This window comes from Apodemus sylvaticus, chromosome 8 (genome assembly GCF_947179515.1).
Source record: "Apodemus sylvaticus chromosome 8, mApoSyl1.1, whole genome shotgun sequence".
NCBI lineage: Eukaryota > Metazoa > Chordata > Mammalia > Rodentia > Muridae > Apodemus > Apodemus sylvaticus.
Genome location: NC_067479.1, coordinates 115,198,684 through 115,222,234, shown reverse-complemented (window position 1 = coordinate 115,222,234; position 23,551 = coordinate 115,198,684). Strand labels below are relative to the sequence as shown.

Genomic DNA, 23,551 nt, shown 5'->3' with positions numbered 1-23,551 from the left:
GAAGCTACCTCTGTGGTTCCCTACATCCCTCTCCAGAGTCTTCCTACCAGGACTCTCTTCACCTTGCTCAGCCTTTCCCATTTCAGCACGCTTTGTAATTTGGGTTTGGTCATTTTATGTCCAGGGGAAAGACCTTCACTGGGCCCTATGAGATGTCTTACACCATATCTGGTGACTCTGCCTCAAGGGTACTAGAGTCTCTGGCTGGGTTTTTCTTTAGTCTCTCTTTTAGAATAGAAATCAAAAACAGCTGGGCGTGGTGGCGCATGCCTATAATCCTAGCACTTGGGAGGCAGATGCAGGTAGATTTCCGAGTTTGAGGCCAACCTGGTCTACAGAGTCAGTTCCAGGACAGCCAGGACTACACAGAGAAACCCTGTCTTGAAAAACCAAAAAAAAAAAAAAAAAAAAAAAAAGAAAGAAATCAAAAGCAGCTCTGACAGGAACATAAACTAAACTCGGTTGTAGAGAAGAAGCCCAGAAGGCACTTGAGAGGCAGAGTGGCCCGAGAGAGGCAGTAGGGCAGTGGACAGGAGAAGCCCAGTTCCAGTGCCAGTGTGTACAGGGCCATAGCATTGCCTGGCTCTGCTGGAGATCCTACTGGAAGGCGGTTGTCATCCCCCATCAGACCTGTGCCATCTTGTGGCCACTGGCCTTAGCTTGTGGCGTCTGTGGCTTGCTGTGTTGTCTACCCACTTCTGTCTTAGCCCTACAGTAGAGGTTGCTGGTCCTCAACACAAGCCGCAGCCCTCACTGCAGCCCAGAATACTGCAGTGTCCCTACAGGAAACATTGGTGCTGATGAAGAATCCCTGCCTTAGAATAAGAAGGTGGAAGAAAACTGCAGAAAGGGAAGGGTCCATCAGCATCCCTGGGACTCAGTGAGCCTTTCCTGACTGTCAGGCAAGTTCCAAATACTGCTTCCCATTCACCAACAAGAGTTTTAGAGATATCTGATTCTTCAGGAAGGAACCACCAGTAAAGATAAGCTGGTAAAGAGAAGTAAAGAAAGCTCACAGTTATTGTGTTCATGTGTGGTAGAGGGAGGTGAAGTCCAGTCGACCTGGGCGCCAAGCCCATGACCTCCTATCATCGCCACAGCATTGCCACAGCATCACCACAGCCTATACAGGAGCATGGCATTATCAAGAAAACCTGTACTGTAGAATTACATTCGCTCCATCGTCACTGTAGGCTGCAAACATGGCATATACCCATAAGAAATAACACAAAACATCTCCAGGGAACATATATGCAACCAAGTAGAGCACTGCTTCTGAGAAGAAAGGTTTGGTTAAATCTCATCTGAGTTGATCATGTTGGAGTGCCTCCTCAAAACAGCACTGGGCAGAGTATGGCGTCTAGGATTTCAGTGTTGCTTCCTGAAAATCATCTGCCCGTTACTTTCATTTTTCCCCCCTTTGAACTTTTATTTTATTTTTGAAACAAGAGTTTGTTTTATATCCCAAGCTGTCCTGAACAAAGACTGGCCTCAAACTCGTAATCCTCCTGCCCCAGCCTGCAGAGTGCTGCAACGACAGATGTGAGCAGCACATTAGCTTTCCTGACCTTCAGTCCACAAATGAAGGTGTGTGTGTGTGTGTGTGTGTGTGTGTGTGTGATGGATGCTTTAACATTGGGGTCTTAGTCTACTTTCTACCCGGGGTATCTGAGCACATGCAAACAATGTGGGTACAATAACCATCTTAAAGGCTATGAGACTCCTAACTTAGAATGGGGAATGGATCCATGTGGCGTTGGGATAACCTCTCTCGGGGACCTTAATACTGTGACCCCATCAGTCCCATGCTGACATGACTCCTGAGGCTGCTCAGTATGTGTTCTCTCAATGTGTCTCTGTCTCCAATACCTCTAGCCTGATCATTAATATGTAGAAGTGTCAGACTGTTGTGCTTTTCAGGGAACCCTGTCCTGAGCTGACTTGAGACATCCCAGAAAACAGCCTCACACAGGACCCGTCACATGTGTTCCTTGAAGTAGAATGCACATGATGGAGATGAAACATAGGGGTCATGGAGTCCCTTATGAAAATATGACATCATTAACTATGGTAAAGTCATTCCCAGGAGTGACGTCTCTAACTGGTGGCGAGCTCAAACAGCTGGGGTCACAAGCTAAGCAACAGCCTCTCCCTTTGAGGCCCAGAGCTGGAATCATGTCACTGTTGGGAAATTATTCATGTGGATTAAAGAGAGCAGAATGTGTTTCAGCACAGGAGAGAGACCCGCTCCCTTGCTCCCTGTGGTTGGGGGAGGGGTGATGGCTTAGCAGGACTACTGCTCAGTAGACAAGCGATACTGTTCCTTCACGTTTCTTCCAGTACCAGTGGAAGCCACAGCCAAATTCATGAACAAGAATTGAGTTCCTGGGTTATCACAAGCGAATTCCACAAAGCCTACATCTTAAGGCTTGAAAACCCCCAAGGTGGGAACTTGGTGGAGCTCCTCAGTCAGCTAGACCCAGTAATATGAAATCACTTGGGAGGTGGTAGAGCGTGGATGGCATTCTTAGGTTAGAGTACCCAAATATTAATGTGCACAGGAATCACATGGCTTTCTCTTAGGATGCCCAGATGCTCCACAGTCTTGGAGCAGACTGGGTTCTGTGCCTAGCAGATCATCCAGATGAAGGTCAGGCACTGTACTATGAAATGCAAGGCTTTCTTTAGCAACTCGGAAATCAGTCTTCGGCACGGAGCCTTTTAAAGCCCTGCCTTAAGTGCATGGTCAGAGTGGGAGAGAGTCCTGCACGCCTTCTCCAGCTTCTCTTGGTCAGCGCTGACCAGGGCAAGCACACACAGTGCTGGGGTCACCTGCAGGTTACTGAGCAGGGATGCCAAGGCTGGGGTGGGATTTCCCTTTGCGGCTGCTCTGCCTCTCTGCGCAGCCTCCAAGGGCTGTGCCACCGCAAGGCCTGCCCTCCTAGAGAACTGTACACTTACAAAGCTCCCTTTTCGATGCCCATGATCCATCTCCCCAGGCATGGTTGGCGCAGAGTTTTCCACACACCCCATCCAGGAGTCCCCAGGCCTGCAAATGACGTGTTAATAAAAAGGCTCTGCAAGCCTTGCGCATGCGCACGTGCAACAGCCAAATCTGGTTCTAATTACTTGTACTTTAGTTGAACTTTGGCGTTTCCTTTGACATTCTCCCCTATGTATGTGAGCTGAGCCCTGGACTTTGAGATCCTGCAGAGAGCCCTCAGAAATGTGGAGGGGGCAGGGGGATCCAGATCGTCTCTCTGGTGCCAACAAAAATCAAACCTAACTGCATGTTTTGACCAAATGCAACTCACCTCTTGCCCTTGATCAGCTGCAGTGATTCCTACGGGCATACCTCAGAACTAGGCTCTGAATTCCCCAGGGGCTGTGCAGGAAATGACTTTTGCTTTACAGCTCCTTTTCCACATAAGTATCAGCTGCCCAGAGGCTGCATTAAAATACTGTTTTACTCAGAAGGCTCTAGTAAAGAGGCAGGCCCTTCATGATGCCTGATGCTTGCCCACCTGTCTGCCTCTAATCTGCCAGCAGGGGCCAGTGGGCTGTAAGCTGGCTCTCACAAAGGCCAGAGTCTACTGGGCTCTTAACTGTGTTATCTGCTTCTTCATCTAACCTTTAGAAAAATGCCAAGCACGAAAGGAATCGTCAAGCAGCTATTGTTGGAGACATTCTGTGTGTTTAAGCCACACTCAGGTTTGTTGACAAAGGTACATTTATACTGTGTTTTCCCAGGTGAGCCCAGCCACTGAGTGCAAACCCCACTTGATGGGCAGCTCTTTTGTGGGTTTTGTTTTGGTTTAGGTTTTTCCTTTTTGCTTTGAGACTTAGACAAGCCGTGGTAAGGCACTGAGTGCTGCCTCTGTGTGGTACCGGTGGCCTTGTGCAGGCTCCATGGGCCGGACCTCACTAGCAGCCTGGTGTGCAGGTGGGATCTCTATGCTGGTCCCTGCACCCCCATAGCCTGCTGCCAGTCCCCGTATGAGAAGAGCAGAACTGCCGGTCGGGGTTTGGACCTTTGACACCAACTTGAGGGTATGATTTTGTCTGTTAGAGCTAGCTTCTAGCTGATGCTTTGGAATGGTCTCTGCTTTCCTTGGTCCCTATTGTAGGGATCCATTTTGATTTTGATTGGATTTGGTCTGTTTATGAAAGATGAGGCTGGGAATGACCCTTCACCACAGACTGGCTGAGAAGTCACAAGCTGAAGGCCAGCGCCAGCTCTCCTAACTGTGAAGTGCTACTGCTGTGGGCCAAACTTTGAAGAACACTGATGGGAAGAAAGGAAGGAAGGAAGGTGGGACAGGGGGATGAAGAGTTCAAAGCCAGCCTTAGCAGCATGGTGAATTTGAGGCTAACCTGAGCTACATATGAGATTCTGTCTCACAACAAAAACAAGCAAAAAACACACAGAAAGGAAGGAAGGGAGGGAGGGAGGAAGGGAGGAAGGAGAGAGGAAAGGAGGGAGGCAGAGACGGAGGGAAGGAGGAAGGGAAAGAGAGAAGAGAAAGAGAGAAAGGCAAGGCAGATGACTGCTTTCCCCAGGGCCAGCCTGGGAGTGCTGTAGTCGTGGTAGGGTGCGGATATTCTCAGTGCAAGTTTGGCTCCATCTCAGGACTCAGGAGTCCTGCGTCCCGAGACACAGATTGCCAAGCAGGGCTGTCAGTCTCTCTGACATGGAAGCTAACATGGCTTCTGCATTCCTGCAGGCCCAGGCTCTCCTTCCCTCCCATCTGGTTTGCAAATGGCTGATGCTGCAGGTTGGAGAGGCGATGGAACAGGGTCAGTCAGGAAGGAAACAGATGAAAGCAGGAGACATAGATGGGAATTGTTCCTCTAAGACTGACTCCCTAGCCTGCGGTCCACCAGGATGGCTACGGTGCCTCTGCTTTATTGAATGGCACGGGCTTCTTTCCCCATGGGAACTCCACAAGCTGCTTTTTTGGCCTGTTTGAAATTGCTGAATGAGCTAATACAGAACGCATTGTCTGCTGAGCTGGCAGAGTTTTCCAGCAAAATTTTTATCATTCTGTAGACTGATCGTGCTTGCCTGAAATAAGGAAGAAAATGTTTGAGGCCTCTCGAGGGCATTTGATGAATCCAACTCTAATTTAAAGGTTCTAATAGATTATTGATTTAAGTAGGGCGACTGTGAGCAGATCAATGGCTATGTCATCTATATCCACCTTAAATACCGAAGGAGTTCAGTGAAAGGGGATCCACCTTAAATACTAAAACTGTCCTGGGAAAGAGAGCCACCTCTGCCCCACACTGATATTCACCTCTTTGTAGGATGACAAGTAAGCAGGCAGGTAGGAAGAGGAAGAACTCTGATAAACTCAGCCACAGCGTTTTTGTGCTATATGACTAGAGACCCAGCAGTTGCACTAAAATCCTCCTCCTCTCTATCTTGGTACCACTCCCTGGTGTCACTTCTAGACATGCCTTGGAATGTTTGCCTAAAGCCAGCTCTGGTTCTGTTGAAAACTTCATTTTATTCCCTTTGGTTTCCTGTCACTTTAAGCACTGTAGGTCACATAGAGGAAATATACAACCACAGACTATGTAAATACACATTTTTTTTTTAGTAGTAGGGATTCAACCCCTGGTCCCATGTATACTAGGCAAATACCCTACCATTTAATTAGAACATATTTTTTTTTTGGTATTTTTTAAAATTTTGAGGCAGAACCTCCTAGACTGGGCTTTGAGCTCATTGGCAGCCCGGGCCCAGCTTGGGCTCACCACCTTCCTCTCCTGCCTCAGCCTCCTGGGAAGCTGGGAAGAAAGCCCTGTGCACCCTGCCTTGCTCTTCCAGAGTTTTACACAGCACATGTTTAGCCTGCTGTGATTCAGTCCTTCTGGCTTCAAGAAACTGGGCACCAAATGAGGGTGTGAGAGTCCTTTGCACTGTGGAGAACTGGCCCGTGGCCATGCTGGGTGGTGAGAATCCAAGCCCAGCACACTGTTGCTTGCTTGGAAGAGATTTCCACTCAGGTTATTCACCATTACAAATGGCACTCATCTACAGAAGGCTCTTCTCAGCCTCTTTAAAATGTTAAATTGTTTAGGGATTTTGTGTATCTACAGGCCTCTCCTTACTCTTCTGTGTCTTACACTGTGTGGGATTAGCTCACTTCCTGTTCTATTTCCTCAGCTGGAAGATAAAATGCCAGGTTGCGTTCAGGAGAGGTATTGAAATGGCAGATTTATAGAAAGTCATCACCCACTTTTGAGATTCAGGGCGTGGCTATGACAACAGTCCAGCCCTGACAGAACTCTATTTATTATTCTCCCAGACAAGCCAGAGTAGCTAGCTGTTCAATGGAAGCTCATGCCTCATTCATGTAAGGAGCAGAGAGCTCCCACTGATTGATCTACAGAGCTGCTGATGTAAAAGCAGAAGCACACCCCCCCCCCCCAACCCAACCTGGAAGATGTGCGTGGGCGCAAAGGCCATGGGTGGGTCTGCTTACCTACAAGTCCACTGAGCAGCATAAATTAAACACTGACAAAAGCATTTCGAAATATCCTCTGTTAAACTTAATAATTACAATTCTGAGAAATTTTCCTAAAGAAATGGATGGAAATACACCAAGAAGATCTGTGAAGATCTTCATTCCTATGAGATGCTTTGGAGGAAAAATACTAACAAGGAACTAGAATCATGATGTCATAAACTAAACAGTGCCCCAGTCTCAGTATAATTCCACTTTAGTAGGCAAACAAAGGCATTTCAGTGAGTGAAAAGGTCTTGCAGGGATGCCCCAAGACCACGGTGGGTATCTAAGTAAAGAGACTGTGAGAAGTGTACCTGGGAGCTCACGCACACTCATGCCTCAACTTTCATATGATTTTATAAAGATGAGTGCATTAAGTGCAACAGGTACCATTTTCTGTGGATGCCACGAGTCCTGTCAGCTATTGGAGGGACACACAGGAGTGTGATAATGTTTTCCATTAGGACTTAATCTTGGCAAGTCTCCATGACTTCCCAAGCCAGTCCTTCCATGTCTGCTGGGCACTTGGCACCTCTGGACCACAATCCCCAGAGCCAAGGCTTCTGTGTGCCAAAAAAAAGCAGGCACTCAAGATTGATGTCTTCATCTCTGTCCTCAGATCTGACCCGTAAAGATCGTAGTAGATTTATCTACTAGGACTCATAATACTCCAGTGAATTCATTTGAAGATTCCTGTGAATTATGAAAATACTATAATTATAGTTGATTCTGTTCCAAAGGGCTAATTGCTTTTTTAAGGAAGCAAATGAGTGTAAGAGTGCCTTTTGATTTCAAATTTTATCATGTAAGTACTTAGAAAAGCACTGAGTGCTTGAAAAGACGTGGAGGAAGGAAAAGTACATGACTTAGTTCACCCAGTTATTATTGATCACCTGCTCTAGAGGAAGACCCAATCCTGGCACACAGCTAGAAGTACAGCATTTAGAGTTCCTCGCCTCACAAGGCTGTGAGTGTGTGTGTGTGTGTGGGGGGGGGGGGTAATTGTAATATATAAAGTTATAAACAAAAAAAACTTTCTAAAATTTGGCAACAGATAAAATTTTATAGAAAATAAGATGAAATAATAATACGACCCAATGACCAGGGATAGGAAGGGGCCTTCTTAAAGTTTTCTTCTGTCGTTTGGTCTTGTGTTGGGGATTGACCCCATTCTAAGCAAAAAGCTCTACCACTGAGCAACGCTCCCTTCCATAGTGAGGACACTTTCATTACAGAAGCCATCTCTGAGAGATGACACTCCCTCTGAGACGTAAGAGATGGATAACAGCCAAACCTGATGGTCTTGGACTTGGTAGGTGAGGAAAATGGTTGTTTGCTAGTCTGGTTATTAGCTCAGCTGTCTGACACAGGGTCTGGCAATGCTGCTAGCCCAGCCTAGAGCTCCTGAGATTAAGCCTGGGCTTCCCCTACATGGCTGCCGTTACAGGCGCGGTTGTAGAGGTGGTATGAATTGAAAGTGATTATTTAGACCTCAGTCAATGAGGGACTCATGAGAGGTGAACCTTGTGGAGGGAATGTCATGAAAGCCCTGTCAAAGTATGGTGAGGAGTCTGACCTCATTCGTGACTGTTGAAGGGCTTCCATAGGCTGATGACAGATGCAATACAAGGGTGACAAGGGTGGGCTGCAGGACGCTGAGGAAAGGGCCACAGCAGCCAAGCCAACTGTGCACAGTGTGGGGTGCTCCCCGCCCTCGTTAAAAAGCCTAGGTTAGCATCAGGCTCAGCAAGTGGAGGAACCTGGGTGTCATGGCTGCAGCTACAGAAGAAACGTGTCTGGAGAGCATCTCAGCTGCTCCATGCTGAGCAGTGCAACAACTAGAAGGCTGATCATCTTGGGAATACTCTGTGTGTTGTGGGGCGATTTGGAGAGTAGAAGATTCTGGAACAGCATTTCCTCATGTCATATGAGCTCTGTTTGGCAGCAGTGAGCAATGGGTGGCTCCTAATCTGACTTTGGAGGAAGACCAGTCTCATCCAAACTCTACAGGTCTCCATGTCAGTGGACCTTGGGTAGTTGGATAATGGAAATAAGGATCATGTGGTTCATAGTCTGCAATAAAAAGCCAGCATGGTGGGGTGGCATTACCATCATGGGGGCAGCAGCAAGGAATTGAGAGTTTGAGGCTAGCCAAGCCTATAATAGTGACCCCCTTTCCCTGGAAAAATAAGCAAATGTGCAGAATACAGATATACACAAGTTAGAAGTTAGTTGTGACGTGACCTACACCACCTCCAACATGAACTGCACACTGACCTGGGGCTTTATGAAAATGGACCTTTTCCTGGCATAGGCCAGACGCTACACTTTCTAAGCTCAGGGTTCTCGGAGCTGCAGGCCCAGGGCCAGCTCAGAGCAGCACAGGGCTTGCCCAGAACCATTACTTGTATTCGTTATGGCCACTCTGAGAAAGCTCAGCTACCTAGACCCACGGGGCTGAGCTTCAACATTTTTTTGTCATAAAAAAAAACAAGTAAATAAATTACTTTGGGTTATTTGAGCGTCAAACAATATACACTGAGGGTAAAGGAAAGCTGTGGGAAACAGGAGAGAGACACAGGGCTGATCCCTTATGATCCTAGACAAGGTTCTGCCTGCGGGACTTGGTGATTTTCTGTTGCTCACAGGTAACTCGGTATCTGTTACCCTCACAGTGCCTGTGAACTCTAAATTAGACAGACAGGCGTGAGGTTGCTTTTGCAGGGTCAGTCAGCACCACTGCTGGTGAAGGACAATGACCTCTGTGAGCTTAGTTCTCCCAGGGTTCTTGCTTGAGCTTGGAGCACAAATGTTGGAACTGACTGGGGAGAACCTAAAGAAACTGAAAATGTGCTTTCTCCCCTCTCTTCTCCTCTATAGCCATCGAGACACAGAGTACCAGCTCTGAGGAGCTCGTCCCGAGCCCTCCCTCTCCACTTCCTCCTCCTCGGGTGTACAAGCCCTGCTTCGTCTGCCAGGACAAGTCATCGGGCTACCACTATGGCGTCAGTGCCTGTGAGGGGTGCAAGGTGAGTACCCCAGTGCCTCACTTCCTCGTTTCTCTCATGATGTGACCTCCCTACTCCAGAGAAAAGCAATCGCCTCCAGCTAGGGTTGTAGCTTGGCTGCATCTCAGTCTCTGTCATCTGCTTGCATTTCTTTAGTTTAAAGTACATAAATGTCTGTAAGTGAGCGACTGAGGCCAAACGTTACCGGGCCTTTAAAACACCTCCACTTGGCCTCCCCACACACTCGAGCAAGTTCTTTCTTGTTAAGAACCTTGCGAAGGAGTTCTAAGCAGCATGGCACCGTTTCTCTTGGGACATGCCATCTGGTGTCTTTGAGTCCTATTTTATTTTTAAATATGACCGACAGTCCACTGAAACAACTTGCAGTTGAGCCAAGGTTGAAATTGGGATTTATCTCCTGGCTGCCTCCTCAGCCCCGTGGCCTTTGAATTACGCTTTGATTTCCAGCCTGTACAGACTTGCTACTGTAGATGCATTGTAAATTCAGCAGAGCTGGATTAAAGCTTCTGCCCACAGAGTACTGGAGGCTGAACATGTGTCAGAGAGGAGATGGCTGCTTTGAATCAAGTCAGACAACTATTATCAAGTCCAAGAAGCATAACTGTGTGAAAGAGGCCATGTAATCATAAGGAAGAAACCACAAGTGATGCACAGGCAGATGTGACGTATCCATGGCCGTGTCTCCAAGGGACTGAGGTGTCTGGAGCGAGTACTTCCCAGATATGGAGATGCTGTCTAGCTCTCTCTATCGGGAGTTCAGGTCTGGAGTTTTATATCTAGACTGCATGATTCATTTACATTGTTAGGGTGCTAGGATAACTTTACAGGGCCTGTGGCATTGGGCACCAGCAGTTTCTATATGTGCTTGCCAGGCACTGTGGTATAGCATGTTATTGACAGTTAGATTTCTTCATGCTTTCATACCACAGTAAAGACTCAGCTCACAGTCCTGTGGGCCTCAGTGTTGCTCCCCTGGTCTTGGTTTGGAACTCGAGGTGTGTTCTTTTGTTTGTGTCTGCTCAGCGATGGATTGCCTCAGGTCGGCTTCTGGAAGTGTCAGTGTTTGCTAGGGAGACTATTCTGCTCCATGCTGGTCCAGGTTGTTTTCAAAGGCAGGGTTCCAGAAGAGAGAAGACAAGAAGTGGATATATTGCGGGGACCGTTGGCCCGCGTCCAGCCTCACCATGGCTCTGTTTCTCAGGAGTTTGGTAGGGCAAGCCCTCCTCCTGCCCTGGCTCTCCCAGGGTGGTGCTTAACGACAGACATACAATCAACATCAAAACTTGCTTCTTCTTTTCCAAACAACTCAGTTATCTCAAGCCCAGCAGTCTGAAGAAGGTGTGTCAGCTTCCTGCTTGCCTGGAGGCCGGGAAGGACAGCACCAGGCTCTTCCTCCCCTGGGCAGAGGTGCTCAACAAGCAGAGCTTTCACCATCTCTAGCACAGACTGGTCTCATCAGCTCCTGCTGCGCTAATTTTCTGACCTCCTGTTTTACTTTGGGATTCTGACTCTCTTTAGGAAAAATAACAACAACAACAAAACAAACCCACATCAGTGCAAATGACTGATAAACTTACATAAGTGGTCCTGAGTCTCAGGATCAGAAATCCTTTCATCAGAACTGTGACCTGGATCAGGTCGTGGAGTTCCTGGAAGTTGAACACTGGATGCTTGGGGTGGTGGGAAACTGGCTATCTTTCCTCATGGGTAGGGAAAAATTTACTCTGCATTTGAGCTGACTTAGAAAATAGAGTAGAAACCCAGAGATGTGAAAACAAAAAGAGAAATCAGTAATGTACTCAGATAAAAGAAGTATTTAAGTATAAAATACAATCTTATTGGCTACTTAAACTATCATGCAGCTGCTCTCTGGAAAATAGAAAACAGCGTGGTTCCTACCTAGAGAAAATCTGTTAAAATTCAACATTTATGTGGATTTATATATTTTTGAATTTATAAAATAAGGTGGTATATTATATATACAATTTTAATCTGTTTTTTATATTTAATTATATTTCATGATTTTCAAATCATGAAATTTCAAAATTTATCCAACTACATAGCTTCTGGGGTGATACAATCAACATGGTTGCTATGGTTACATTATAATTTACTACTTAATTCTGTCTAATAAGGTATTTATTATTAACCCCAATATATAATAAGGTATTTTAATATAATAATTTTCATATAATAAGGCATTTCTGATTTGTATCTTTTATAAACATGGTCTTTTTATAAACATGGTCTCCATGGTCTTTGCTCTGTGGCAGTGTCTTGGAAGGCTGTGGGCGAGCACTCCAGAGGTTATTGGAGGTTGAAACTTGGGCTTCATGCATACTGGACACTCTACCAACTGGCATCTCCGGGCTTGAGATAACTGAAGACTGTCCACTTCCTTTCACTCCCAGTGGCTGCTATGTTGACACAACATCACCACAGCAGCAAAGCCACTAGCCACACCCTTGGGATAGCTATTTTTGGGATACAGATAAACAATATCCATTTATGCTGTTAAGTCTATTACAAGATGATTATGTTAGAGACTCCCTATATTGACAGTAAGATGATGGATTCATCACAGCTCCTTTGAAGTTCCTCTGTTTAATTAGAGGTTTCCATGAAGCCAAGTGTCTGTACCACTTTGACTGCTGGCAAAGGCACTATTGGCCCCAGCTCATCTGTCTCTTCTGGAGATGTAGGGTCACAATTCCAGGTGGCAGCCTCTGCTCTGAGGTATAATTCCCAAATGGAGCCTGGAACGTGTTCTCAGGAAGTAGCAGGGGAAGATGGGGTCATGGCTTAGCTTGGAAAGTGCTGTGCTGGCATGTATAAAGCCCTAGGCTCCATCCCCAGCACTGTCTAGCCTGTGCTAGCATGTATAAAGTCCTAGACTTCATCCCCAGCACTGTCTAACCTGTGCTAGCATGTATAAAGCCCTAGGCTCCATCCCCAGCACTGTCTAACCTGTGCTAGCATGTATAAAGTCCTAGACTTCATCCCCAGCACTGTCTAACCTGTGCTAGCATGTATAAAGTCCTAGGCTCCATCCCCAGCACTGTCTAACCTGTGCTAGCATGTATAAAGTCCTAGACTTCATCCCCAGCACTGTCTAACCTGTGCTAGCATGTATAAAGTCCTAGACTTCATCCCCAGCACTGTCTAACCTGTGCTAGCATGTATAAAGTCCTAGGCTCCATCCCCAGCACTGTCTAACCTTGGCATGGAGGGTAAAAGTTTAAAGTCAACCTTGGCTACATGGCAAGTTCAAGGACAGATTGAGATACTTGAGACCCTGCTTCAAAATAAGTGAATAAAAATAGTACCTGTCTGGCTTCTGCTTGTCATGACTACGATGATCTTATCACCATTGGAAAAAAGCCCTCCTTCTTCCAAGGGACCAAGTAATCATTATTACAGTATTATTGGAAATATGAAATATGTATGCAGTATGTGGAGATGTACATAGCAACTTTTAAGCATACGCACTTAGTTCCTATGTACTGCATGTGTAATAGTACCTAGTACATACTGAATTCCCATGCAGATAGCATATGGAAAGATATCTGATATCTATTAAGCATCATTGCATATGTAATTCCTAGATGCACACCATATATTATGGAATAGTGCATGGTATGTATGGTAGTGTACTGTACATACATACATACATACATACATGCATACATACATCATTTAAGTGTACTCAGCAAGTTGAATAGTGCCTGGTACCTACTAAGCCCAGGCTATCGACCGCAGCTGACAAATGATGATGGTAAGAACTTAATGAATGGGTGTGGCTCACTTCTGGTGACAATCAGTAACTACTGTTGATACAACATCACCACAGCAACAAAGCCACTAGACACACCCCTGGAATGTCCCGTTTAAGGGACTTCCAGTTGAGGGACATGTTTTCCAGGCCACAAAGAGAACAAAACATGAAAGTGTAGTTACTCAAATGTTTAGCAATATAAAAATCATAAAATAACGCTATAAATAAAATGATAGTGCAGATGTACTGATGACTTCCTAGACTTTAGCATTTGGGAAACTGAGGCAGGCAGATTATGACCTTAAAGCCAGCTACATCATTAAGCTTCCTGAGAGTATAGAGTCTGCAGTGTGGATTCTAGGATTTCTGAGAGTGTAGTGTCTACACTGTGGATTCCAGGATCCGGTTCCAGTGAGGTTGCTCCAGCTTGACGGTCACGGGCAATCACGTACATTACATTCCCTGCTGTTTTTACACCTGGAAAAATGGGATGGATTCATTATTCTTTGAGTCTTTATGATTGAAGATCTGGCAAAGGGGGGCTTTAATAGAAAGGTCTGCCTACCACTTGCAGGGACAGCACATCTTTACTTGGTGGCAGAGGCTGCTTCTTCCCGCCTCAGCGGGTCAGGAAAGGGGCAGCGGGTGATTGCCTGACTTTCTTCTTTCTTCTTATGACTGAATCTGGAGCCAAAGCACATGCATTATACTTTTCAGGCAGGCCCTGCCTCCTTGGCTAGTCCTCTCTGAAACCACGGTCAAGAACTGTGCTTTATCAATGCCCTAGCTGTTTCTTAATCTAATGAAAAATAACAATCTAAACTTGCCATCACAGAGAGATATGTAATCATTACCACAGCATTATTGGGAATATGAACTCAATTCCCATGTACACAGTATGTGGAGAGGTACATAGCACCTTCTAAGTACCATACACACTTAGTTCCTGTGTACTGCATGTGTACACATAATTTATTATGGAATAGTGCCTGGAATGTATGGTAGTGTATCATACATACATACATACACACACACATATATATATACATATATACATACATACACATATACATACATATACATATATACATGTGTACATACATACATATATACATACACATACATACATACATAATTTAAGTGTACTCAGCAAGTTGAATAGTGCCTGGTACCTACTAAGCCCAGGCATGCACAGTTCCTGCTCATCGTCTCATTAACTTGACTAGAGCTACTATACACAGTGAGATGACATCGGCTCCAATGCTAGCACTCCTCTGATAATGCTCTTTCAGCACTTCCTTGTTCCTTTATACAAAAATAACTCAGCCTATTTCCTTCTACACTCACGTAAAGGCCAGCCCAGCCCAACCTGGGTTGCCGTACACCGTGGGTGGTAAATTGCTCCTGTGCAGAGCCATGGGGTAGGTGTTTTAGCCTTTAAAGGTGTAAGGCCTCTGAGTGACTCAGCTCTGCTCCTCCAGCCACCCGCAGTAAGTTGTGGCATGGAATGGGGCAGCCCTGCACCAACAACTTTACTTATAGAAAACAAGAGTGGCCCAGGTGTGGGTAGTACACATTAGTTCCCTGACCTCTGCCACAGTACGTGGTAGCATCTTCTCACAGGCGAAATGGTAGAAGCTTCTGGCTCAAGTTGCTTGTTCTGGAGAGAGCAGGCCAAACTATCCCTGCTGCATGAAGGGCTGACATCTGGCTGGCCAGAACTCTAACTATCCAACCCACAGTGCCTACATCCTCATCGCCATAGTCAGGGGAAACAAATTCATTGGGCTCCTTCCAGTATCATGAGAAAACACACCACAGGCTGCCTTGAAGTCTTTCTTCCATGAATGCTTTGGGCCTTACTGGACAGTTAGTACTGCTGCAGTTCTGGGAAGGTCTTCCTTAAGATGGCCAGAATAAGAGCAGCTATTCCGAGATGGCCTCTCTCCCATGACCCGGATCCTGCTGGGATCATGCACTTTTCCTGCTGCCATGTTTTACTGCCTATTAAGTTTACCCATGTTGCTCAAACAGCTGGTTTTTGTCAGAGTTGGGAAGGAAATCCTGTACCCAGTGTTACACCACACCACTGCTTTAGCTGCACTCTACAGAAGAAAGTAGGTAGCAGAAATATGTAACGCTCGAGATGCCACTCCCTGGGCAATTATGTAGAAAACAAACACTTCTCAACATGGTGGCATTTGAAAAATATTATCCAGACATAGTAATGTGTACCTAGAATCTTTGTAGTCTGCAGGCTGAAGCAGGAGGATCACTGTGAACCCCAGGCCAGCCTGGCCCACACAGAGTCCCAGCCCAGTCAGGGATACAAGGTAAGACTGTATCTCGAGAAAGAAAAAGAAAAGGAAAAAAGAAACAGAAACAAAGAAAAAGTGAAAGAGAACGAGAAAGGAAGGAAGGAAGGAAGGAAGAAAGGAAGGAAGGAAGGAAGGAAGGAAGGAAGGAAGGAAGGAAGAAAGAAAGAAAGAAAGAAAGAAAGAAAGAAAGAAAGAAAGAAAGAAAGAAAGAAAGAAAGAAAGAAAGAAAGAAAGAAAGAAAGAAAGAAGAAGAAGAGGGAGAAGAGGGAAGGGAGGAAGATAGAGGAGGAAGAACAGGGAGAAAGAGGAAGAGGGAGGAGGAGCGCCAAAGAGGCACATTGCCCTAGGAATGACACAGACAGACCCACGAAGGCTTGGCACCCAGGGCTGTTCTGTCCGGTGTTCTCCATTTTGTCCTGGCTCTCGGATGGATTGACTCCCCACTTGTAAGCCGGCCTCTGGGCCACTAGCCACCCACACCACAGAAACCCTAGGCAAGGCCCGGGGAGCCTCGGTGGAGTCTTTTGCACCAAGAACCCTGAAGGTTGTGCTGATGGCTCTCTATTTAAAGCAGCCTAGAAGCCTTTAGCCCTCGGCACCCTCCCTCCCACCCATCCCCACCCCTCCAAGCTGGTTCTCTAGCTTTTCTCCTTTGTTTCTTGCCCTGGCCTTGTCCGAGGGGAGTCTGGCTGTGTCTGGCAGAACACTCAGTCACAGAAAGTTTTGCAATCAGGAGATGGATGTGTGCTCATGATCGGAGAGCTTCTGTTAGTTACTTAAGTGTGCTTTATGGCACCATGCAGACATGCTCTTTTAAAGCTGTCTTCTTAATTGCCACTGATAAACACTGCATTCTGCCTGGAGAATAGTTCTGGAATGCCTCTCACTGAGTTGCTTCTACGTGTTGGCTTGCTTCCGTTTGGAGTCCCGAGAATGAGAGAACATCACTAAATGTAATCGCAAACCCAGGACAGTTTGTGTGCTGGCGTGGGTCAGGAAGTCCACCCTTATTAGAAAAGGAATTAATTAGTCCATCTAATTAGAAAAGGAATTGAACATAATTGTGTAGGGTGCTTGGTGCCACATTCAGGCAATCTTTTGTAAAAAATTATAAATATCCTGAGAGACTTTAGTGGCCAAAGTCCAGCTAATTTTCTTAGGAAGTTCTTGCTTCCATATCAGAGAGCTAGCCCATCACCACAAGAGATATCTTCTCCATCATTTTCTTTAAAGACCACCTCTTAAGAACTGAAGTCTAAAAGAATACACCTACAAGCACTGTGGCCTCTCAGTGTGGCAAGAGAAAACTCAGCAGAAACACTACCTCCAAACCTAGGAGCATGAGTTACTGATAGTTACAACTATTCTCTGGCAATAGCGAGAGCAGAGCAGCTCCTCCCGTCCGTCCGTGGTGGCTCAAATCTTTCTAATTCTGAGCAATCATCTTGGGTTGTCAAGGCAGAAAAAATCTGACCCCTTCTCTGACATTTGAATAAACAGGAACCTGAAGGGTGAGTTCTAAATTAACCTGCGGCTCTGCAGTTCATTCTCGTGGTAGTCAGGTGAAGAGGGATTGATTTGCTAGTCCTAAAAGGGTTTACAGTGCCCGAGTGCTTTAAAGTTTGAGACCAGCAGTTTACTTGTCTACCTCACCTGTGATTTAAAAAGAGTCAGGACGCTGTCACTGCTCATGTTATGGTAAACAAACTAAAGATCTTTGATGATTAGTAAAAAACAAGCAAACAAAACCTCCTGCCTTTGTCACCAGTTGGGGAAGCATTCCTGATGTGAGCCATTATCCTGTCCATTTTAGTGCCCTCCCCCCAGTGAAGTCTACAAACCGGGTTCAGTAAGACCGGGATCCATTTGTTTTTTGAATTGCCAAAAGACAATTCTTGATTTTCTGATTTAAAGCCTAGAGTCATCTGTCCACAAATCAGTCGCTGTCTCGGGATTCATAGAAAACATCACGTGGAAGGCATAGTGATTCTGTAGACCGAGCAAACTGTCCAAGAGACATCAAAGGTGCATGGTGGGCTTGAGAACTCGCTCAGCAGTTGGCAGCTCTGGCTGCTCTTGGAGAAGGAGGCCATGGTTCCATTCCTAGTGTCCATGTTGGGTGGCTTACAGCTCTCTGTGACTATGTCTAGAGTATCTGACACCCTCTTTTGGTCTCTGTAGACACGCACACACACACATAAAAATAAAATCTTTTTAAGAATTTTGTTTTTCTCAGGAATGACAAACTGATTTTGAGATTTCCATCAGTGTGCAAAGTCAGCCTGGAAACTGCTTGTGTCAGTAGCGGCCTTGGCCTTGCAGGAAGCTTCCGGAAGCTGAGTATTCTGGTCGTTTTCTCTCTGGCTGTTTACTGACACCTCTCCTTTCTCTTTGCTCCTCCCTCAAGGACTTCTAAAGACAGGTATGAGAGGCTCCGGCCTCTGGGGAGGCCTCTATAGAGTCCTACCCTTTTTTTCCTGGGCGGGGCTGAGAATCCTCCTGCCTGAGATCCAGGCAATCATGGCTGCCCTGCTCCACCAGCTACCACAGAGACAATAAGCCTTCCTATATTTCCATAGCCTTTGTGTGTCAGCAAACTCCTTAGTAGAATAAAATCCACTTGGTTTAGTTGATGAAAAAAATATATACTCCAAAGAATTTTTCCGTGCCACATAACAGTCTGAAGCATGTGCTCCTGGTTGGAAAGCTCTCTCTTCTACACACTGACTAGAAATTCAGGGTCAGTGCTGAGCCTGGCCTCAGCCCAGCCATTGGCATCATAGAATTCTAACCACCAGGATGGGTGATAGAGAGACCCAGGGCAGGAAATCTGCCTCTGGGCTAGAAACACCACACATCATTGGCTAGAACTAGTCACAGGACCAAAGAAACTACAAAAGAAGATGGCAGGGGTAGTTTATTCATATGCAGCCTGGTACAGTATAACTATGGAAAAGAATAAATGGGATTTCCGAGAGCTAATGGTTTCTAGCATGGGTCTTTTGGTTTTGCTTTGCTTAACTTTTATAATATTAAAGAAGCAGGCAGAGCTGATCAGACCACGCCCCGCCATGCTTGACCTGGACTGATCTGAATCTCTTCTGAAATGTGTACTGTGGAGACCCACATGGATAGGTTTCTGCCCTTAATCCTTGCCCTAAGACGTATTAATGTCCTCAGAGCTGGTGACTCTGAACATCCCCAAATGCCTAGTATAATGCTGTGGCAGTCTGTCCAGCAGGGACAGCCTTGATCGGTGGGGCTGGAACTTGATCAGGAGTAAGATTCTAATTTCAGCCTACAGGGTAAAAATTACCCAAAGACAGCATGACCCCAGAACATTCCCTTTGAGAATGAACTTTGGAGATTTTCAGATGGTTCCCATTAGGACCCTGAAGCCGTGGGGCTTCCTCCAGCCTGGTAGCAGGACACCAGATAACATGGTTTCTTTCTGTCTTCACGTTATAGCAAAGACCTATGTCCTTGGCCTCCCTTCAGAGTTATGCTAGCTGGGCATCGTGGGCATCTCCAGGTGCCTTGTTGCTAATGAACTCCTCCTGTCAAAATCATTTCCTTGGGTTTGGAGTATGTCCTGGGATTCCTGTGAATTGTGTCATCTGGCTACTGTGGCTTTTGTTTAGTATTTTTCCACCCCAGGAAGAAGATTGGATGTGCTGTGTGGATTAGCAGCTCTGGAATGGGGAAGTGTCTATTCTGTGAGCTCTAGAACTTGCCCCCAGATCAAGTGTGGAGAGGGGCTTCATGATGTGAGTGCTTCTCTTGTACATAATGCTAGCATTGTCAAAGGCCAAGAGGAACGCCAGGGCCTGGCAGGCCTGTCCTGAAAAGATTCCATTCCTCTGCTGGCAGCATCCTGCCCGGCTTCTACACCAGGTCTTTGGCCAGCACTGTGGCCTGAGGCGTTTTTGTTTGGGTTGGTTTTGCTTTACTTTAAAAGCATCCTGCATCAGTGTATAAGGGAAAGGGTTTTCTGGAAGCTTGTCATTGCCCTGTCAATAGAGGCAAGGTAGCCATCTGCCAGGGTGCTGCTGCCTGTCTGCTGATGTCCAAATGCAAGAAAACACGAGGTCGAGTCTACCTCTCAACCTGTGTTCTCAGGCCCCCAAAGCAGTCCATCTGTGATGGCAGGGTTTCCTACAATGCTTCACTTAAGATAGAAACTGGTAAATGGTCAGGTGTGGTGGTGTCTTTAATCCCAGCACTGGAGAGGCAGACATAGGCAGGTCTCTGTGAGTTCCAGGCCAGCCTGGTTTACAAAGTGAGTTCCAAAGCCAGCGCTGGTGCACAGAGAAACCCTACCTTTAAAAAAATGTAAACGTTCCAAAAATTGACACGAAATCTTCAGTTACTCTCCTAACTCTGCTTATTTTGTTTATTTGTTTGTTTGTTTGTACTGGAGAAAGTGCACTTCTCGGGGTTATGCCCCTTGAGAACCATTTTCATGGTGGAAAAAATGTAGAGAAATTACAATGACCAGATGATGTTGATTCTTCTCTATGTATTCAGATCTGGAAACAGCAACTTTCTAAGTTTACAATGCCACAGTCCCATTCACACAGGCCTGGAAAGTCCCTCAGACTGTGGAAACTGCCACTGTTGCCCAAACCCAGTAGACTCCTCTGCTGCCCCAGGGGAAGTGAGTGCAGCAGTTTGGACTGCGCTCTGTCTCTTTTCTGCTAGGGTCATGGGTGATCTATGTATGCAGACCTTGGAAGTGTGGGTGCATTTCATGCCAAGGAATGCTTTGATAGCTATCATTCTGACTTCTGCAACATCTCAAAAGCACAAAGAACCAGTTTCGGCACAGCAGCATTGGAGGAAAGTCCTGGTCTTTGGCATTTACGCTATCTACAGGCATATCCTGACACTCAACTGCTCCCAACTCTGGTAGTCAGTTTGTTGGGCCACACTATCTGCACAAGATTAATCAGTGATATAACACACAGAATACGATTGGCTTAAAATAGAAACTACTTTCTCTCCTAATATCCACATGTAGCATGTTTGGCATTGGAGAGTCCTCAGAACCTCAGGAATCTGGTGATTTAAGAAACACAAGCGATGTTTGGGTGTTGTTTGATTTTGTTTTGTCTTTGCATATCTGTGGAAGTCCTTCCTTCCTCGTGTCTTTTCTGTTGTAATCTTGAACCACAGACCTGATTCTCCATGTCTTGGTGTATTGGAAACAGAGCTGATTCCCTGCTAAGTACATGCCACAAATGACTGACTATGAAAAACACTGGGAATCCATTATGGTCAGGCATCCTAGTGTAATTAACATTTTGGTAACTTAGTGAGTAATAGAGATGAGCTGTTACTGTGGATAAATAAAAGCCTTTTCGTAAAAATGAAAAATGATTTAGCTGGAATTTTGGAGCTTTTTATCTTTGGTACTGTTGCTTCCTTCTCTTCACGCCACCAGGAAAACATGCACATAGGTGTGGCTATCTTGACTCTGAGCCCTGACAGAGACATCCCTCTCCTCTCTTCGCTTCAGATGGTTCTGCCCTGTGTGTGAGACCCAATAAGATCTGAAGCAGATTAAAGTCTTTCTGCAACATCCTGTGCACTGGCACAGGCTCTGCCTCCAGGAGGATCTATGCGTTTGATTGGTTAAATGGTGTGGTTACTACTGCTAGAAATAAGCCTGTCATTGGTTATAGTCTTAGTCACAGCTTTCTTCCATTACATTTAGGGTTCTCACTCTCTTATTTTGTATCAAGATAAAGGTTTAAGCTACAGAAACAAGGAAAATACAAAATCACAGGGTCCTGAAGCAGTCATTACTTGCCAACACCTATGCCCCATGGCATCTTGAATAGACATGAGCCTCCTCCACGCTACCTTCCCTCAAGGACCAGCCTGGCACTGTGAGCCATTGAACCTGACATTGCGGGAGATACTCACTGTTTGGTCTTGCTGACCTCCCAGTGCTGTGGACACTGTTATTACAGCTCATCAGCAGGAGTCATTTTCAAGGTCCCACATAGCCCAGATGGAGAAGGAGTCTGCCATTGTAAATGTCCAGAGAGCCAGGGGGTGCTCCCTCTGTACTGCTACACTCACTGTGCCCTCTTGGTGTTGCTTCAGACTCTCAGATGTGCTACATAAAACCTTTGAGAGGCTGGAGAGATAGCTCAGACAGCAGTAAAGAGTATACTGCTTCCAGAGTATATGAATTCAATTACCACCACCTACATGGTGGCTCATAGCTGTCTGTAATCCCAATACCACAGTTCCCGATGTCCTCTCTTAGGCACTTCAGACACTACTCATGCAAGTGGTACACAGATATACATGCAGGCAAAACACCATACCCATAAAATAACAGTGCATTTAAAAACCCTTTAAGATGTTTTCTCTTGCTGCGTCCTCTTTCATAATATTATTTGATTTTTTTCCACATTTTTTATTGGATATATTCTTCATTTACATTTCAAATGTTATACCCGGTTTCCCCCCTCTCCCAGAAAACCCCCAACCCATCTGTACTGGCTAGTTTTGTGTGTCAACTTGACACAGGCTGGAGTTATCACAGAGAAAGGAGCTTCAGTTGGGGAAGTGCCTCCATGAGATCCAGCTGTGGGGCATTTTCTCAATTAGTGATCTAGTGGTAAGGGCCCCTTGTGGGTGGTTCCACCTTTGGGCTGGTGCTCTTGGGTTCTATAAGAGAGCAGGCTGAGCAAGCCACGGGAAGCAAGTCAGTAAGAAACATCCCTCCATCGCCTCTGCATCAGCTCCTGCTTCCTGACCTGCTTGAGTTCCAGTCCTGACTTCCTTTAGTGATGAACTGCAACGTGGAAGTGTAAGCTCAATAAACCCTTTCCTCCCCAACTTGCTTCTTGGTCATGATACTTGTGCAGGAATAGAAACCCTGACTGAGACACCATCCTCCCACCACCTGCTTCCAAGAATATGCCCCTCCACCCAACCCTCTCCCACTTCCCCTCCCCCTCAATTTCCCCATGCTGGGGCATTTATTGAGCCTTCATAGGACTAAGGACCTCTCCTCCCACTGACACCCTAGGCATTCCTCTGCCACTCTTTTGGCTGGAAACATGTGTACCACCTTGGTTGATGGCTTAGTTCCTGGGAGCCCTGGGGCATCTGGGTGACTGATATCATTGTTCTTCCCATGGGACTAGAAACCCCTTCAGCTTCTCTGGATGACCCTCCAACGCCACCACCAGGGAACCCAGCACTCAGGCCAATGTTTGCTGCTAGCATCTGCTTCTGTATCTGTATGGCTCTAGCAGAGCCCCTCTGGAGACAACCATAACAGGCTCCTTTTGGTATGCACTTCTTGTCATCCATAATAGTGTTGGGGTTTGGTGACTGATTATAGGATGAATCCCCAGGTAGGACAGACTCTTGCAGCCTTTCCTTCAGTCTCTGCTCCACACTTTGTCTCCATAATTGCTCCTGTGAGTATTTTGATCCCTTTCTCAGAAAAACCAAAGCACCCCCACTTTGGTCTTCTTCTGCTTGAGCTTTCTGTGGTCTGTAAATTATAACTTGGGTATTCCAAGCTTTTGGGCTAATATCCACTTATCAGTGAGTGCATACCATGTGTGTTCTTTTGTGACTGGGTTACCTCACTCAGGATGACACTTTCTAGTTCCATCCATTTCCTAAGAATTTCATGAATTCATTGATTTTAATGGCTGAGTAGTACTCCATTGTATAGATATAATACATTTTCTGTATCCATTCCTCTGTTGAAGGACATTTGGGTTCTTTCTAGTTTCTGGCTATTGTAAATAAGGCTGCTATGAACATAGTGCAGCATTTGTCTTCATTAAATGTTGGAGAATCTTCTGGGTATATGCCCAGGAGTGGTATAGCTGGGTCCTCAAGTAGTACCATGTCTAATTTTCTGAGGAACTTCCAAAC

At 45.9% G+C, this 23,551-nt stretch overlaps 1 protein-coding gene across 4 annotated transcripts in view; it reads left to right on the top strand.

The window, feature by feature from the left end:
* The window catches only part of Rarb (retinoic acid receptor beta), a 354,451-nt gene that overhangs the window by 231,989 nt on the left and 98,911 nt on the right, over nt 1-23,551 (top strand). For all 4 annotated transcript variants that reach the window (XM_052190375.1, XM_052190373.1, XM_052190376.1 and 1 more), the window contains one exon: nt 9,396-9,544. In XM_052190375.1, coding sequence (XP_052046335.1) covers nt 9,396-9,544 — 149 coding nt within the window. The remainder of the gene's footprint in view (nt 1-9,395; nt 9,545-23,551) is intronic.